Genomic DNA, 19009 nt, shown 5'->3' with positions numbered 1-19009 from the left:
ACATAAATAGTAGGAGCAATCTAAGGATGTTTTAAATTATTTAATACGTGAACATGAAAAGTTGTAAACATGGACACAAAATATTAAAAACAAAATAATATTATATTATATATTATATTATATCAAATATTGGCATAAAATAGAACAAAAAAAACGGTGTAAATGTACACCTGAAAAGAATCACCCGACTCAACATGTGTCTCGAGAGTGACTCTAAGATACTAGAGAATGAATAATGGAGAATGATGACGTATGTTCTAATGTAAACCGTTCTCTCGCAGGAAAAATAACATTTGCTCCTTTAGACAGAGGCCATGGGATTGGATAAGGCGGACTTATTTACACTGTCCTTAAAGCTTCCTATTTGTTCTTGTCTGGAGCTCAAGAGCTGTTCTACACACTGTGTCTGTCGCTGAGACAGCAGCGACTCCCCCCATTAGGGTGTCAGGGGCAGCGCCACACTTCTGATTGGTAAATATATATATGTATTTTTAAATATAAATATATACAGTATATTGGGATGTCCTAGCTAGAACCTTCTCATCGCGGAACAGGTAGGACAAAAAAGCACGACAGTAGCTGGCCAATTCTGCCCCCTAACCACTAGGCTACCTGCCGGTTACTAGTCCAACGCTCTAACCACTAGGCTACCTAATGGTTACTGGCCCAACGCTCTAACCACTGGGCTACCTGCTGGTTACTAGTCCAACACTCTAACCACTAGGCTACCTGCTGGTTACTAGTCCAACGCTCTAATCACTGGGCTACCTGCTGGTTACTAGTCCAACACTCTAACCACTGGGCTACCTGCTGGTTACTAGTCCAACACTCTAACCACTAGGCTACCTGTTGGTTACTAGTCCAACACTCTAACCACTGGGCTACCTGCTGGTTACTAGTCCAACTCTAACCACTAGGCTACCTGCTGGTTACTGGCCCAACGCTCTAACCACTAGGCTACCTGCTGGTTACTGGCCCAACACTCTAACCACTGGGCTACCTGCTGGTTACTAGTCCATACCTCTAACCACTAGGCTACCTGCTGGTTACTGGCCCAACGCTCTAACCACTAGGCTACCTGCTGGTTACTGGCTCAACGCTCTAACCACTAGGCTACCTGCTGGTTACTGGCCCAACGCTCTAACCACTAGGCTACCTGCTGGTTACTGGCCCAACGCTCTAACCACTAGGCTACCCTGCTTCCCCACTCTAACCACTAGCCTACCCTGCTTCCCCACTAGGCTACCCTGCCGCCCCACTCTAACCACTAGGCTACCCTGCCGCCCCTCCACTCTAACCACTAGGCTACCCTGCCGCCCCACTCTAACCACTAGGCTACCCTGCTTCCCCACTCTAACCACTAGCCTACCCTGCTTCCCCACTAGGCTACCCTGCCTCCCCACTCTAACCACTAGGCTACCCTGCCGCCCCTCCACTCTAACCACTAGGCTACCCTGCCACCCCTCCACTCTAACCACTAGGCTACCCTGCCGCCCCTCCACTCTAACCACTAGGCTACCCTGCCGCCCCACTCTAACCACTAGGCTACACTGCCGCCCCTCCACTCTAACCACTAGGCTACCCTGCCGCCCCTCCACTCTAACCACTAGGCTACACTGCCGCCCCTCCACTCTAACCACTAGGCTACACTGCCGCCCCTCCACTCTAACCACTAGGCTACCCTGCCGCCCCTCCACTCTAACCACTAGGCTACACTGCCGCCCCTCCACTCTAACCACTAGGCTACCCTGCCGCCCCTCCACTCTAACCACTAGGCTACCCTGCCGCCCCACTCTAACCACTAGGCTACACTGCCGCCCCTCCACTCTAACCACTAGGCTACCCTGCCGCCCCAATAGGCTACCCTGCCTCCCCACTCTAACCACTAGGCTACCCTGCCTCCCCACGAGGCTACCCTGCCTCCCCACTCTAACCACTAGGCTACCCTGCCTCCCCACTCTAACCACTAGGCTACCCTGCTTCCCCACTCTAACCACTAGGCTACCCTGCTTCCCCACTCTAACCACTAGCCTACCCTGCTTCCCCACTAGGCTACCCTGCCGCCCCACTCTAACCACTAGGCTACCCTGCCGCCCCTCCACTCTAACCACTAGGCTACCCTGCCGCCCCACTCTAACCACTAGGCTACCCTGCTTCCCCACTCTAACCACTAGCCTACCCTGCTTCCCCACTAGGCTACCCTGCCTCCCCACTCTAACCACTAGGCTACCCTGCCGCCCCACTCTAACCACTAGGCTACCCTGCCTCCCCACTCTAACCACTAGGCTACCCTGCCTCCCCACTAGGCTACCCTGCCTCCCCACTCTAACCACTAGGCTACCCTGCCTCCCCACTCTAACCACTAGGCTACCCTGCCTCCCCACTAGGCTACCCTGCCTCCCCACGAGGCTACCCTGCCTCCCCACTCTAACCACAAGGCTACCCTGCTTCCCCACTCTAACCACTAGGCTACCCTGCTTCCCCACTCTAACCACTAGCCTACCCTGCTTCCCCACTAGGCTACCCTGCCGCCCCACTCTAACCACTAGGCTACCCTGCCGCCCCTCCACTCTAACCACTAGGCTACCCTGCCGCCCCACTCTAACCACTAGGCTACCCTGCTTCCCCACTCTAACCACTAGCCTACCCTGCTTCCCCACTAGGCTACCCTGCCTCCCCACTCTAACCACTAGGCTACCCTGCCGCCCCTCCACTGTAACCACTAGGCTACCCTGCCGCCCCTCCACTCTAACCACTAGGCTACCCTGACGCCCCTCCACTCTAACCACTAGGCTACCCTGCCGCCCCTCCACTCTAACCACTAGGCTACCCTGCCACCCCACTCTAACCACTAGGCTACACTGCCGCCCCTCCACTCTAACCACTAGGCTACCCTGCCGCCCCTCCACTCTAACCACTAGGCTACACTGCCGCCCCTCCACTCTAACCACTAGGCTACACTGCCGCCCCTCCACTCTAACCACTAGGCTACCCTGCCGCCCCTCCACTCTAACCACTAGGCTACACTGCCGCCCCTCCACTCTAACCACTAGGCTACCCTGCCGCCCCTCCACTCTAACCACTAGGCTACCCTGCCGCCCCTCCACTCTAACCATTAGGCTACCCTGCCGCCCCTCCACTCTAACCACTAGGCTACCCTGCCGCCCCTCCACTCTAACCACTAGGCTACCCTGCCACACCTCCACTCTAACCACTAGGCTACCCTGCCGCCCCCCCACTCTAACCACTAGGCTACCCTGCCACCCCTCCACTCTAACCATTAGGCTACCCTGCCGCCCCCCACTCTAACCACTAGGCTACCCTGCCACCCCACTCTAACCACTAGGCTACCCTGCCTCCCCACTCTAACCACTAGGCTACCCTGCCTCCCCACTAGGCTACCCTGCCTCCCCACTCTAACCACTAGGCTACCCTGCCTCCCCACTCTAACCACTAGGCTACCCTGCCTCCCCACTAGGCTACCCTGCCTCCCCACGAGGCTACCCTGCCTCCCCACTCTAACCACTAGGCTACCCTGCTTCCCCACTCTAACCACTAGGCTACCCTGCTTCCCCACTCTAACCACTAGCCTACCCTGCTTCCCCACTAGGCTACCCTGCCGCCCCACTCTAACCACTAGGCTAACCTGCCGCCCCTCCACTCTAACCACTAGGCTACACTGCCGCCCCTCCACTCTAACCACTAGGCTACCCTGCCGCCCCTCCACTCTAACCACTAGGCTACCCTGCCGCCCGTCCACTCTAACCACTAGGCTACCCTGCCGCCCCTCCACTCTAACCACTAGGCTACACTGCCGCCCCTCCACTCTAACCACTAGGCTACCCTGCCGCCCCACTCTAACCACTAGGCTACCCTGCCGCCCCACTCTAACCACTAGGCTACCCTGCCGCCCCTCCACTCTAACCACTAGGCTACCCTGCCGCCCCTCCACTCTAACCACTAGGCTACCCTGCCGCCCCTCCACTCTAACCACTAGGCTACCCTGCCGCCCCTCCACTCTAACCACTAGGCTACACTGCCGCCCCTCCACTCTAACCACTAGGCTACCCTGCCGCCCCTCCACTCTAACCACTAGGCTACACTGCCGCCCCTCCACTCTAACCACTAGGCTACCCTGCCGCCCCTCCACTCTAACCACTAGGCTACCCTGCCGCCCCTCCACTCTAACCACTAGGCTACCCTGCCGCCCCTCCACTCTAACCACTAGGCTACCCTGCCGCCCCTCCACTCTAACCACTAGGCTACCCTGCCGCCCCTCCACTCTAACCACTAGGCTACCCTGCCGCCCCTCCACTCTAACCACTAGGCTACCCTGCCGCCCCTCCACTCTAACCACTAGGCTACACTGCCGCCCCTCCACTCTAACCACTAAGCTACCCTGCCGCCCCTCCACTCTAACCACTAGGCTACACTGCCGCCCCTCCACTCTAACCACTAGGCTACCCTGCCGCCCCTCCACTCTAACCACTAGGCTACACTGCCGCCCCTCCACTCTAACCACTAGGCTACCCTGCCGCCCCACTCTAACCACTAGGCTACCCTGCCGCCCCACTCTAACCACTAGGCTACCCTGCCGCCCCTCCACTCTAACCCCTAGGCTACCCTGCCGCCCCTCCCCTCTAACCACTAGGCTACCCTGCCGCCCCTCCACTCTAACCACTAGGCTACACTGCCGCCCCTCCACTCTAACCACTAGGCTACCCTGCCGCCCCTCCACTCTAACCACTAGGCTACACTGCCGCCCCTCCACTCTAACCACTAGGCTACCCTGCCGCCCCTCCACTCTAACCACTAGGCTACACTGCCGCCCCTCCACTCTAACCACTAGGCTACCCTGCCGCCCCACTCTAACCACTAGGCTACCCTGCCGCCCCACTCTAACCACTAGGCTACCCTGCCGCCCCTCCACTCTAACCCCTAGGCTACCCTGCCGCCCCTCCCCTCTAACCACTAGGCTACCCTGCCGCCCCTCCACTCTAACCACTAGGCTACCCTGCCGCCCCATAATAAAGGGAATCTAATCTGTTCTAAACAGAGGCAGTATGTGCAGCAGTGGTCATTCGGTTTTTAAAACGCAAAAGTGATACAGGTGTATTTTATTGCTGTTTGTTCCAATGCACAGATCGCTTCATATTTCTTCTCAAAGAAAACGTTGCCCTCATATTTCTGTCATGCTACTTTGTTGACAACTCCAACCACCTCGTGCCTTCTGGGTAAAACAGCCAATAAGACGTCTAGGCCCCCAGTTATTAAGCCTGAAAGATCTTGAGGTCTCCAGAGAATAAGTTTTCTCCATTCGTCTCTCTTGGCATCTTTATACACTGTTGAAGGATTTAATGTCAAATCTTGCCGGACCATCATTCATTGATACCTTCTAGAGGGAAAACAAGCAGAGCGATGATGTTCAGTTGTTTGTCGTCGTCCCCCCCCCCCCCCCCAACCTTCCCACCCACAACCTCTCTCTAATTTCATAACGGTTACCACGGCAACTATCTCCTTCGTCCGTTGTTCGTTTTTTTTTTATCTCCCCTGAAGTTCTCATCTGACACGAGTGCTCGTTTATAACTCTATATATTCTGCTGTTTAAGGTAATTCGTGTGTGTGTGTGTGTGTGTGTGTGTGTGTGTGTGTGTGTGTGTGTGTGTGTGTGTGTGTGTGTGTGTGTGTGTGTGTGTGTGTGGTTTTAGGTCTTCACTAGCTAGTCTAAACACTGCATCCATCAGCATGTCATATCAGCACCTTTAAGTGATGGCTTCAAGTTTCCTTTTACATAAATGCACCTCTGCAGGATGAAGTATGGGCTTGCTTCTATTAGCCCGGGAGAAATGGTAACCATCAGTGAAGGAACTCTGGTTTGTATCAAACCCTAAATTAGCAAGATAGCTTTAGCTAAAGAGGTAGCTGGCTAGTGTCTGGGAAACAGAGTAGCTGGGTCCTTTCCTGCTCAATAAAACAATGGATTAAGAAAATATTGATAGTCACATTTTGAAAAAGCTGTACAGGTATAACAGGAGCTGTAGTAATTATAGGGTGAATCCACAGGTATAAGAGACCTGTAGTAATTATAGGGTGAATCCACAGGTATTAGAGAACTGTAGTAAATATAGGGTGAATCCACAGGTATAACAGGAAGTGTAGTAATTATAGGGTGAATCCACAGGTATAACAGGAGCTGTAGTAATTATAGGGTTAATCATAACAGGAAGTGTAGTAATTATAGGGTTAATCATAACAGTAAGTGTAGTAATTATAGGGTTAATCCACAGGTATAACAGGAAGTGTAGTAATTATAGGGTTAATCATAACAGGAAGTGTAGTAATTATAGGGTTAATCCACAGGTATAACAGGAAGTGGAGTAATTATAGGGTTAATCATAACAGGAAGTGTAGTAATTATAGGGTGAATCCACAGGTATAACAGGAAGTGTAGTAATTATAGGGTGAATCCACAGGTATAACAGGAAGTGTAGTAATTATAGGGTTAATCCACAGGTATAACAGGAGCTGTAGTAATTATAGGGTTAATCATAACAGGAAGTGTAGTAATTATAGGGTGAATCCACAGGTATAACAGGAAGTGGAGTAATTATAGGGTTAATCATAACAGGAAGTGTAGTAATTATAGGGTGAATCCACAGGTATAACAGGAAGTGTAGTAATTATAGGGTGAATCCACAGGTATAACAGGAAGTGTAGTAATTATAGGGTGAATCCACAGGTATAACAGGAAGTGTAGTAATTATAGGGTGAATCCACAGGTATAACAGGAAGTGTAGTAATTATAGGGTTAATCCACAGGTATAACAGGAAGTGTAGTAATTATAGGGTTAATCCACAGGTATAACAGGAGCTGTAGTAATTATAGGGTGAATCCACAGGTATAACAGGAAGTGTAGTAATTATAGGGTGAATCCACAGGTATAACAGGAAGTGTAGTAATTATAGGGTTAATCCACAGGTATAACAGGAACTTAATATAAAATATTAGGGCTCTATTCAGTCTGTAAAGCTGAAGCATTTACAGATTCCGTGATAGTAATATGCAGTCTTTACCGTGAATGCTGTCTCTGATAAAGCAGGGAACATTGCCTTTAAATTTCAATTACACTGTAAAGCTAAACTTCCACAATACGGATTGAATAGATCCTTTAATATAAAGTTTTACCACAACTCAATATAAAGTGTTATCACAACTTAATATAAAGTGTTACCACAACTTAATATAAAGTGTTTACCACAACTTTAATAAAGTGTTACCACAACTTAATATAAAGTGTTTACCACAACTTAATATAAAGTGTTTACCACAACTTAATATAAAGTGTTATCACAACTTAATATAAAGTGTTTACCACAACTTAATATAAAGTGTTACCACAACTCAATAGAAAGTGTTACCACAACTTAATATAAAGTGTTTACCACATCTTAATGTTACTGCAACTTAATGTTACTGTACCTAGACTTGGCACTCCTGTACCGCTTGCCGTGCGGTAGCAGAGAGAACAGTCTATGACTAGGGTGTCTGGAATCTTTGACAATTTTTATGGCCTTCCTTTGACACCGCCTGGTATAGAGGTCCTGGATGGAAGGAGGCTTGGCCCCAGTGATGTACTGGGCCGTACGCACTACCCTCTGTAGTGCTTTGTGGTCGGAGGCCGAGCAATTGCCATACCAGGCAGTGATGCAACCAGTCAGGATGCTCTTGATGGTGCAGCTGTAGAACTTTTTGAGGATCTGAGGACCCATAACCAAATCTTTTCAGTCTCCTAAGGAGGAATAGGTTTTGTCGTGCCCTCTTCACGACTGTCTTGGTGTGCTTGGACCATGGTAGTTTGTTGGTGATGTGGACACCAAGGAACTTGAAGCTCTCAACCTGCTCCATTACAGCCCCGTCGATGAGAATGGGGGCATGATCGGTCCTCATTGTCCTGTAGTCCACAATCATCTCCTTTGTCTTGATCACGTTGAGGGAGAGGTTATTGTCCTTGCACCACACGGCCAGGTCTCTGACGTCCTCCCTATAGGCTGTCTCATCGTTGTCGATAATCAGGCCTACCACTGTTGTGTCGTCGGCAAACTTAATGATGGTGTTGGAGTCGTGCCTGGCCGTGCAGTCATGTGTGAACAGGAAGTACAGGAGGGGACTGAGCACGCACCCCTGAGGGGCCCCCGTGTTGAGGATCAGCGTGGCGGATGTGTTGTTCCCTACCCTTACCACCTGGGGGCGGCCAGTCAGGAAGTCCAGGATCCAGTTACAGACGGAGGTGTTTAGTCCTAGCAGGTTTTCCATAAACTCAAGTTGATCAAAAGTGATTGGGTACCTTCTTCTGCAATCCTCATCAAGTTGCTACATTATACTTTAGACTTTAAAGTTTGTATTTTTATTGATTTTACCAGGTTTTTACCACCTTTGAAGTAGAGTAACTATCCAAGTGGTTAATCAAAGTGGTTTATATCTAATACTAGACCGCATTCTTGTTTCATTTCAATTTGGAAGGAGAGACACATGCATACCTTACAGACCTCCTAGAGGACACACCCATGCATACCATACAGACCTCCTAGAGGACACACCCATGCATACCATACAGACCTCCTAGAGGACACACCCATGCATACCATACAGACCTCCTAGAGGACCCATGTGCAGTTCAATCCAATAACCAATAAGCATAAAGCATACGTCACCCTTTAGTTAAAACTGTTTGTTCACCCGCACCCGCCTGCATTTGCTAATAACCCGTCCGCAACCGCCCGACTATATGTGATGAAGTGAAAATCTTAGGTCCTAAAATGTCCTGCACTGTCAGAGATGGCAGAACAATTTTTTAGAAAGGCCTTTTTAGACAGGCCTTTTTTAGACAGGCCTTTTTTAGACAGGCCTTTTTAAGACAGGCCTTTTTTAGACAGGCCTTTTTTAGACAGGCCTTTTTTAGACAGACCTTTTTTAGACAGGCCTTTTTAAGACAGGCCTTTTTTAGACAGGCCTTTTTTAGACAGACCTTCACTAGACAGGCCTTTTTTAGACAGACCTTTTTTAGACAGGACTTTTTTAGATAGGTCTTTTTTAGACAGACCTTATTTAGACAGACCTTTTTTAGACAGGCCTTTTTTAGACAGGCCTTTTAAGACACTCCTTTTTAAGACAGGCCTTTTTTAGACAGGCCTTTTTAAGACAGGCCTTTTTTAGACAGGCCTTTTTTAGACAGACCTTCACTAGACAGTCTCAGCCTCCAGTATTTATGCTGGAGTAGTTTATGTGTCGGGGGGCTAGGGTCTGTTGGTTATACCTGGAATACTTCTCCTGTCTTATCCAGTGTCCTGTGTGAATTTAAGTATGCTCTCTCTAATTCTCTCGTTCTCTCTTTCTCTCTGAGAACCTGAGCCCTAGGACCATACGTCAGGACTACCGGGCATGCTGACACCTTGCTGTCCCCAGTCCGCCCGGCCTTGCTGTTATTCCAGTTTCAACTGTTTCTGCCTGCGGTTACGAAACCCCTACCTGTCCCAGACCTGCTGTTTTCAACTCTTAATGATCGGCTATGAAAAGCCAACTGAGATTTATTCCTGATTATTATTTGACCATGCTTGTCATTTATGAACATTTTGAAAATCTTGGCTCTCTCTAATTTTCTCCTCTCTTTCTCTCGGAGGACCTGAGCCCTAGGACCATACGTCGGGACTACCGGCCGTGGTGACTCCTTGCTGCCCCCAGTCCGCCTGGCCTTGCTGCTATTCCAGTTTCAACTCTTCTGCCTGCGGTTATGGAACCCCTACCTGTCCCAGACCTGCTGTTTTCAACTCTTAATGATCGGCTATGAAAAGCCAACTGAGATTTATTCCTGATTATTATTTGACCATGCTTGTCATTTATGAACATTTTGAAAATCTTGGCTCTCTCTAATTTTCTCCTTCTCTCTTTCTTTCTCTCGGAGGACCTGGGCCCTAGGACCATGCATCGGGACTGCCGCCCGTGGTGACTCCTTGCTGTCCCCAGTCCGCCTGGCCTTGCTGCTATTCCAGTTTCAGCTGTTCTGCCTGCGGTTATGGAACCGCCACCTGTCCCAGACCTGTTGTTTTTCAACTCTTAATGATCAGCTATGAAAAGCCAACTGAAAATTATTCATGATTATTATTTGACCATGCTTGTCACTTATGAACATTTTTGAACATCTTGGCATAGTTCTGTTATAATCTCCACCCGGCACAGCCAGAAGAGGACTGGCCACCCCTCATAGCCTGGTTCCTCTCTAGGTTTCTTCCTAGGTTTTGGCCTTTCTAGGGAGTTTTTCCTAGCCACCGTGCTTCTACACCTGCATTCTAGCTGTTTGGGGTTTTAGGCTGGGTTTCTGTACAGCACTTCGAGATATTATCTGATGTACGAAGGGCTATATAAAATAAAATTGATTGATTGATTGATTGATTGACAGGCCTTTTTTAGACAGACCTTTTTTAGACAGGCCTTTTTTAGATAGGCCTTTTTAGACAGGCCTTTTTTAGACATGCCTTTTTTAGACAGGCCTTTTTTAGACAGGCCTTTTTTAGACAGGAATTTTTAAGACAGGCCTTTTTAAGACAGGCCTTTTTAAGACAGGCCTTTTTTAGACAGGCCTTTTTAGACAGACCTTCACTAGACAGGCCTTTTTTAGACAGACCTTTTTTAGACAGGCCTTTTTTAGATAGGCCTTTTTAGACAGGCCTTTTTTAGACATGCCTTTTTTAGACAGGCCTTTTTTAGACAGGCCTTTTTTAGACATGCCTTTTTTAGACAGGCCTTTTTTAGACAGGCCTTTTTTAGACAGGCCTTGTTTAGACAGGCCTTTTTTAGACAGACCTTTTTTAGACAGGCCTTTTTTAGACAGGCCTTTTTTAGACAGGCCTTTTTTAGACATGCCTTTTTTAGACATGCCTTTTTTAGACAGGCCTTTTTTAGACAGGCCTTTTTTAGACAGGCCTTTTTTAGACAGGCCTTTTTTAGACATGCCTTTTTAGACAGGCCTTTTTTAGACATGCCTTTTTTAGGCAGGCCTTTTTAGACAGGCCTTTTTTTAGACAGGCCTTTTTTAGACAGGCCTTGTTTAGACAGGCCTTTTTTAGACAGACCTTTTTTAGAGAGGCCTTTTTTAGACAGGCCTTTTTTAGACAGGCCTTTTTTAGACATGCCTTTTTTAGACAGGCCTTTTTTAGACATGCCTTTTTTAGACAGGCCTTTTTAGACAGGCCTTTTTTAGACATGCCTTTTTTAGACAGGCCTTTTTTAGAAAGGTCTTTTTTAGACAGACCTTATTTAGACAGACCTTTTTTAGACAGGCCTTTTTTAGACAGGCCTTTTTAAGACAGGCCTTTTTAAGACAGGCCTTTTTTAGACAGGCCTTTTTAAGACAGGCCTTTTTTAGACAGGCCTTTTTTAGACAGACCTTCACTAGACAGGCCTTTTTTAGACAGACCTTTTTTAGACAGGCCTTTTTTAGACAGGCCTTTTTTAGACAGGCCTTTTTTAGACAGGCCTTTTTTAGACATGCCTTTTTAGACAGGCCTTTTTTAGACATGCCTTTTTTAGGCAGGCCTTTTTAGACAGGCCTTTTTTTAGACAGGCCTTTTTTAGACAGGCCTTGTTTAGACAGGCCTTTTTTAGACAGACCTTTTTTAGAGAGGCCTTTTTTAGACATGCCTTTTTTAGACAGGCCTTTTTTAGACATGCCTTTTTTAGACAGGCCTTTTTTAGACGTGCCTTTTTTAGACAGGCCTTTTTAGACAGGCCTTTTTTAGACATGCCTTTTTTAGACAGGCCTTTTTTAGAAAGGTCTTTTTTAGACAGACCTTATTTAGACAGACCTTTTTTAGACAGGCCTTTTTTAGACAGGCCTTTTTAAGACAGGCCTTTTTTAGACAGGCCTTTTTAAGACAGGCCTTTTTAAGACAGGCCTTTTTTAGACAGGCCTTTTTTAGACAGACCTTCACTAGACAGGCCTTTTTTAGACAGACCTTTTTTAGACAGGCCTTTTTTAGACAGGCCTTTTTTAGATAGGCCTTTTTAGACAGGCCTTTTTTAGACATGCCTTTTTTAGACAGGCCTTTTTTAGACATGCCTTTTTTAGACAGGCCTTTTTTAGACAGGCCTTTTTTAGACATGCCTTTTTTAGACAGGCCTTGTTTAGACAGGCCTTTTTTAGACAGGCCTTTTTTAGATAGGCCTTTTTTAGACAGGCCTTTTTTAGACATGCCTTTTTTAGACAGGCCTTTTTTAGACAGGCCTTTTTTAGACATGCCTTTTTTAGACAGGCCTTTTTTAGACAGGCCTTTTTTAGACAGGCCTTTTTTAGACATGCCTTTTTTAGACAGGCCTTTTTAGACAGGCCTTTTTTAGACATGCCTTTTTTAAACAGGCCTTTTTTAGACAGGCCTTTTTTAGACAGGCCTTTTTTACACAGGCCTTTTTTAGACATGCCTTTTTTAGACAGGCCTTTTTTAGACAGGCCTTTTTAGACAGGCCTTGTTTAGACAGGCCTTTTTAGACAGACCTTTTTTAGACAGGCCTTTTTTAGACAGGCCTTTTTTAGACATGCCTTTTTTTAGACAGGCCTTTTTTAGACAGGCCGTTTTTAGAACGGCCGTTTATAGACTTTTTTGACAGGCCTATGTTTCTGCTTTTGATTTCGCCATTTTTTTTTTTCCTATTTGTTAGTCGACATGTCTATAATTAGATAGATATTTATTTAAAAATATATATTTACCTTTTATTTAACAAGGCAAGTCAGATGACAGCCTACCCCGGCCAAATCCTAACCCGGACAACGCTTAGCCAATTGTGCGCCGCCCTATGGGACTCCCAATCACGGCCGAGTGTGATACAGCCTGGAATCGAACCAGGGTCTGTAGTGACGCCTCTGGCACTGAGATGAGCCCCCCGAGTAGATGCAGCTTTTCTTCTGTCACTACTTGTTGCCCTAGTAGACTAAATAAACCCTTACCCACCAGAATAATAACATAGATAGAATGAATGCTTCATCGCAAAGTGTTCCAGAGTATTGTTGATCTAGGATCAGGTCCCTCTGTCCCTTCAAAGGGAATCAGGGTATAGTTGATCTAGGATCAGGTCCCCCTGTCCCTTCAAAGGGTATCAGGGTATTGTTGATTATGCTTATTTTTCTGCTCAGTTTATGTTCAGTTGAAACCAAAAAGTTTTGGTTCCCCCACCTAGAAAGGAGCCTCTAAATTGACATGACTGTATATGTCCTCGTTAACCATAATGTCTTTCGTCTCGACATTTATTCTTAGGCACTAATCATAGATCTATCCAAATTGTGACGGGAAAAGATCGATAGAATTAATGTTTCAGTCTAGTTGACATCAGTAACGTTTGTTTACTCTTTCCTCGTTCTTCTCTGCTTCTCTCATGCAACAAAGACATTTAGGGACCAACATTTAAAAATAAAAATATAATTTTTTTTAAAGGAATGATTTTCTGTGCTAAATTTCAGTTTGACAGGTTGACGGAAATTAAATGCTGTTAAAATGACCCATGTTTTTGATAAGATTTCAGTTTGGCTTGGATGCATATTTAATGTGGTTGAATTTCAATCAGCTTTTATAATGTTGATAAAAGACAGCACCTTTACAGACGGTCCCTAACTGTTGTTGAAATACTATCAGCTTTTATAATGTTGATAAAAGACAGCACCTTTACAGACGGTCCCTAACTGTTGTTGAAATACTATCAGCTTTTATAATGTTGATAAAAGACACCACCTTTACAGACGGTCCCTAACTGTTGCTGAAATACTATCAGCTTTTATAATGTTGATAAAAGACACCACCTTTACAGACGGTCCCTAACTGTTGCTGAAATACTATCAGCTTTTATAATGTTGATAAAAGACAGCACCTTTACAGACGGTCCCTAACTGTTGTTGAAATACTATCAGCTTTTATAATGTTGATAAAAGACAGCACCTTTACAGACGGTCCCTAACTGTTGTTGAAATACTATCAGCTTTTATAATGTTGATAAAAGACACCACCTTTACAGACGGTCCCTAAATGTGCATTCATTCTTTCATGGTGCTGAAAGAATAAAATCATGTTTTTCCACAAGGCAAAACGTAAATTTCATGCAAATTTCACTGCAAAATATATGCTTAATTCCACAGGAGTTAATATTATATTAGCCTATGTGAGAGGTTATAGACCTACAGTCAGTGTCCAGATTTCAGTTACTATTCCATTTAACACATCTATCTGAACAGTACAGGCGAATTTGCATTGTGGAATTTCTATTGCGCATCACAATCATCACCACACAACATAGCCAGCCCTGCTATCATCCTCGTACCACTTCATAACATAGCCAGCCCTGCTATCATCCTCGTACCACTTCATAACATAGCCAGCCCTGCTATCATCCTCGTACCACTTCATAACATAGCCAGCCCTGCTATCATCCTCTTACCACTTCATAACATAGCCAGCCCTGCTATCATCCTCTTACCACTTCATAACATAGCCAGCACTGCTATCATTCTCTTTAACTACTTCACCTAATCTTTCCCAAACATTACTGTTCTGGCACTCCCTTCTCTTTATTGTCAACTTACGTCACACCCTGATCTATTTCACCTGTCCTTCTGATTGTCTCCACCCCCCCCCCCCCCCCCCCCCCCCCCCCCCAGGTGTCGCTTATTTTCCCCAGTGTATTTATCCTTGTGTTTCCTTGTCTCTCTGTGCCAGTTCGTCTTGTATGTTTCCAAGTCAACCAGTGGTTTTCCCGGTTTTCCTGCTTTTTGCGTTCTCCTTTATCTAGTCCTCCCGGTCTTGACCCTTGCTTGTTTCTGGACTTTGTACCCGCCTGCCTGACCATTCTGCCTGTCTGCCACTCTGTACCTCCTGGACTCTGATCTGGTTTTGACCTTTTTGCCTGTCCACGACCATTCTCTTGCCTTACTCCTTTGGATTAATAAACATTGTAAGACTCCAACCATCTGCCTCCTGTGTCTGCATTTGGGTCTCGCCTTGTGCTTTGATACTCTCCTTATGCAGCTTTTCTCTTATTGAATTCAACTCAGACGTGTTGTCCTTATTGCCTCAGTGGATCGACGGTAACTTTTTCTGCCCTAAAATCATTTCGCCGTTGACGCGCTACAGTTATGCCCTAAGCTGACGCTACGCACTAACGGCAGATACAAATTATGAACAAAAAAACCTCAATGTAGCCTATAGATGTGATAGAGTATATTTACAGTACATCAGGACACTAAACCCGCCCTTCCCCCGGGGATATAGCCACGGGGAAGGCCGGGTTATGAGTCAACCCAAGCATCACTATCATCCATTCCCACGAATCACAGGCAAGTAAGGAGAGTGGTTGTTGTCTATCCTCCAGCTGCTTGGCCTTGTCTGTGACTCTGATGACACCCACGCTAGTCTGGTGGTGACACACACACACACACACACACACACATACACACACACACACACACACACACACACACACACACACACACACACACACACACACACACACACACACACACACACACACACACACACACACACACACAGCAGTGAAAACAGTCGGAGCTGCAGTTGAAGAGCCTTGTACATCACGGTATTGTTTCAGATTTTACTCGTTCATCTCAAATTCTACTAAAAGAGTTATGTTCTAAATAAAAGTTAGTTTGGTGCTAATTTTTATAAACAGATTTTGTGTCATCCCAATAGCAGATGGTGAAATCTTGAGATCACATGAATAGTAAATGTCTAAGATTTTCTCTGAGACTGTCAAAATGCCCCCCCCCCCCCCCAAAAAAATGCCAATATATTTTTCAGTCGTTGTCAAAGATACATTAGGTGTACCCTATCTAACAGACCTCATCCTACTTATACTATATAACCCCTTGAATATCTCTATACTTCTGTTAGAATCTCTACATTTCACATGGTTCCCGGTTAAACTAGCTGAGAATAGAACTGAGATTCTCTCAGGATTTTGATATCACCCCACACATGAGTCATCTGAGCGCTCCTGACAGGCTCACTAAAACATTCTGATGAATGTGTTGTTTTTCCGTCAAGCACAGGATGCTCGCAAGAGTTCCCTTCAAATTTTATTTTACTGTAACATAATTACTGTAAAATAATTACTGTGATATAATTATTGTACAATATTTACTGTAACATAATTACTGTAACATAATTACTGTAACATAATTATTGTAAAATATTTACTGTAACATAATTACTGTAACATATTTACTGTAACATATTTATTGTAAAATAATTACTGTAACATAATTACTGTAACATATTCATTGTAAAATAATTACTGTAACATAATTACTGCAACATGATTATTATAACATAATTACTGCAACATTATTATTATAACATAATAACTGTAACATTATTATTTTTAACATAATAACTGTAACATAATTACTGGTGCATAATTACTGTAATATAAATACTGTAATATAATTACTGTAACATGATTGTAACATAATTACTGAAACCATGATTACTGTAACATAATTACTGTAACATAATTACTGTAACATAATTACTGTAACATAATTACTGTAACATAATTACTGTAACATGATGTAACGTCGTCGGGAGAAGGAGAAGACGTGCAGCGTGGTAAGTATTCATAATACTTTTAATAAATACGAACACTTGAACAAAAACAACAACAAAACGACAAACGAACAGTTCTGCAAGGTGCAATACACAAAACAGAAAACAACTACCCACAAACACAGGTGGGAACAGGCTACCTAAATATGGTTCTCAATCAAAGACAACAATTAACAGCTGCCTCTGATTGGGAACCGTACCAGGCCAAACACATAGAAATACAACACACAGAACAAAACATAGGATGCCCACCCCAACTCACGCCCTGACCAAACCAAAATAGAGACATAAAAAGGATCTCTAAGGTCAGGGCGTGACACATGATTATTGTAACATAATTACTGTAATATAATTACTGTAACATAATTACTGTAATATCATTATTGTAACACAATTACTGTAACATGATTACTGTAATATAATTACTGTAACATAATTACTGTAATGTAATTACTGTAACATAATTACTGTAATATAATTACTGGTTATTTTGAAGGGAACAACAGCAAATGAGTTTCTTATTGCTTTTATGTTTGTATTTTCTATTTATTATGGATCCCCACTAGTTCTTGCCAAGGCAGCAGCTACTCTTCCTGGGGTTTATTATGGATCCCCACTAGTTCTTGCCAAGGCAGCAGCTACTCTTCCTGGGGTTTATTATGGATCTCCATTAGTTCCTGCCAAGGCAGCAGCTACTCTTCCTGGGGTTTATTATGGATCCCCATTAGTTCCTGCCAAGGCAGCAGCTACTCTTCCTGGGGTTTATTATGGATCCCCATTAGTTCCTGCCAAGGCAGTAGCTACTCTTCCTGGGGTTTATTATGGATCCCCATTAGCTCCTGCAAAGGCAGCAGCTACTCTTCCTAGGGTTTATTATGGATCCTCATTAGATCCTGCCAAGGCAGCAGCTACTCTTCCTGGGGTTTATTACGGGTCCCCATTAGTTCCTGCCAAGGCAGCAGCTACTCTTCCTGGGGTCCAAACACATTAAAGCACTTACGTCACATATAAAACAAAATATAAAACAGTACATTATATAACATTATTACACCACTACATATCTACAATGCAACACATTACTACACCACTACTCTACCACTATATATCTACAATACAACACATTACTACACCACTACTCTACCACTACATATCTACAATACAACACATTACTACACCACTACTCTACCACTATATATCTACAATACAACACATTACTACACCACTACATATCTACAATACCAAATGTTTGATACCACTACAAAACAATTTCACAATGCATACGTAGGTACCTTTGTTTGTGTCTCTTCACAGTATATATATAGTTGGTAGACTTACTGTAGAAAAAAAAGTATTTCTTCCTGTATTGTAATGTTAGATCATGTAGATTAATCAGCTGATTACTTTGTTACAGTATCTTAACCACCTGCTAAATCAGTCGTGTGATTGATCGCGTCCATGCAATAATGACTGATCATTAGCCAATTAAAATTCAGATAAAGCTAGCCCACAACACAACGGACACCTCTCGGGAATATATAAAAAAAAAAAATGATGAACCGCCTGAAGAGTCAGTCCTCGTCTCGGTGTTCACATTATGAAGATTGAATCTATTTATTTATGCCATGCCGTTACTGGCATCGTTTAGCTATCATTAATTATCATAATGTTGACTCATTAAGCAGGCGGGTGCATCTCCTTGGATGTGTCCCAAATGGCATACTAAATTCTATTGTAGTGAACTTCCCAATGGGGCTCTGGTCAAAATGTGTGCACTATATAGGGAATAGGGTGCTCTAGCCTGGTCTAAAGTAGTGCACTATATAGGGAATAGAGTGCTATTTAGGACGTTTGTTAGCTACCTCCACGCTGCTGTCTCTCTGGCTCCATAGTTCCAGTGCCAGCTATAATCAATAAAATGGCTTTGCCCCGCCCCATGTTCCCACATCGCTTATCACCTCATTGATCCACTAATGTCTCATTACATCATCACAATGTCTCTTCACCTCATCACAATGTCTCATCACCTCATCATACTGTCTTATCACCTCATCATAATGTCTCATCACCTCATCATAATGTCTCATCACCTCATCATAATGTCTCATCACCTCATCATAATGTCTCATCACCTCATCATAATGTCTCATCACCTCATCATAATGTCTCATCACCTCATCATAATGTCTCATCACCTCATCGTAATGTCTCATCACCTCATCACAATGTCTCATCACCTCATCACAGTGTCTCATCACCTCATCATAATGTCTCATCACCTCATCATAATGTCTCATCACCTCATCATAATGTCTCATCACCTCACCTCATCGTAATGTCTCATCACCTCATCACA

The 19009-nt window shown here is 44.9% G+C and overlaps 1 protein-coding gene across 1 annotated transcript in view; it reads right to left on the bottom strand.

Annotated features, from left to right (window-relative positions):
* Window positions 1-18984, bottom strand: part of LOC129825793 (Golgi phosphoprotein 3-like) — a 53062-nt gene extending 34078 nt beyond the window's left edge. Inside the window, exon 1 of the mRNA XM_055885935.1 lies at window positions 18980-18984. Coding sequence (XP_055741910.1) covers window positions 18980-18984 — 5 coding nt within the window. The remainder of the gene's footprint in view (window positions 1-18979) is intronic.
* Window positions 18985-19009: the final 25 nt, after the last annotated feature.

This window comes from Salvelinus fontinalis, chromosome 28 (genome assembly GCF_029448725.1).
Source record: "Salvelinus fontinalis isolate EN_2023a chromosome 28, ASM2944872v1, whole genome shotgun sequence".
Classification (NCBI taxonomy): Eukaryota; Metazoa; Chordata; class Actinopteri; order Salmoniformes; family Salmonidae; genus Salvelinus; species Salvelinus fontinalis.
The sequence above is the reverse complement of the archived record's forward strand: the minus strand, read 5'-3'. Positions and strand labels throughout refer to the sequence as shown.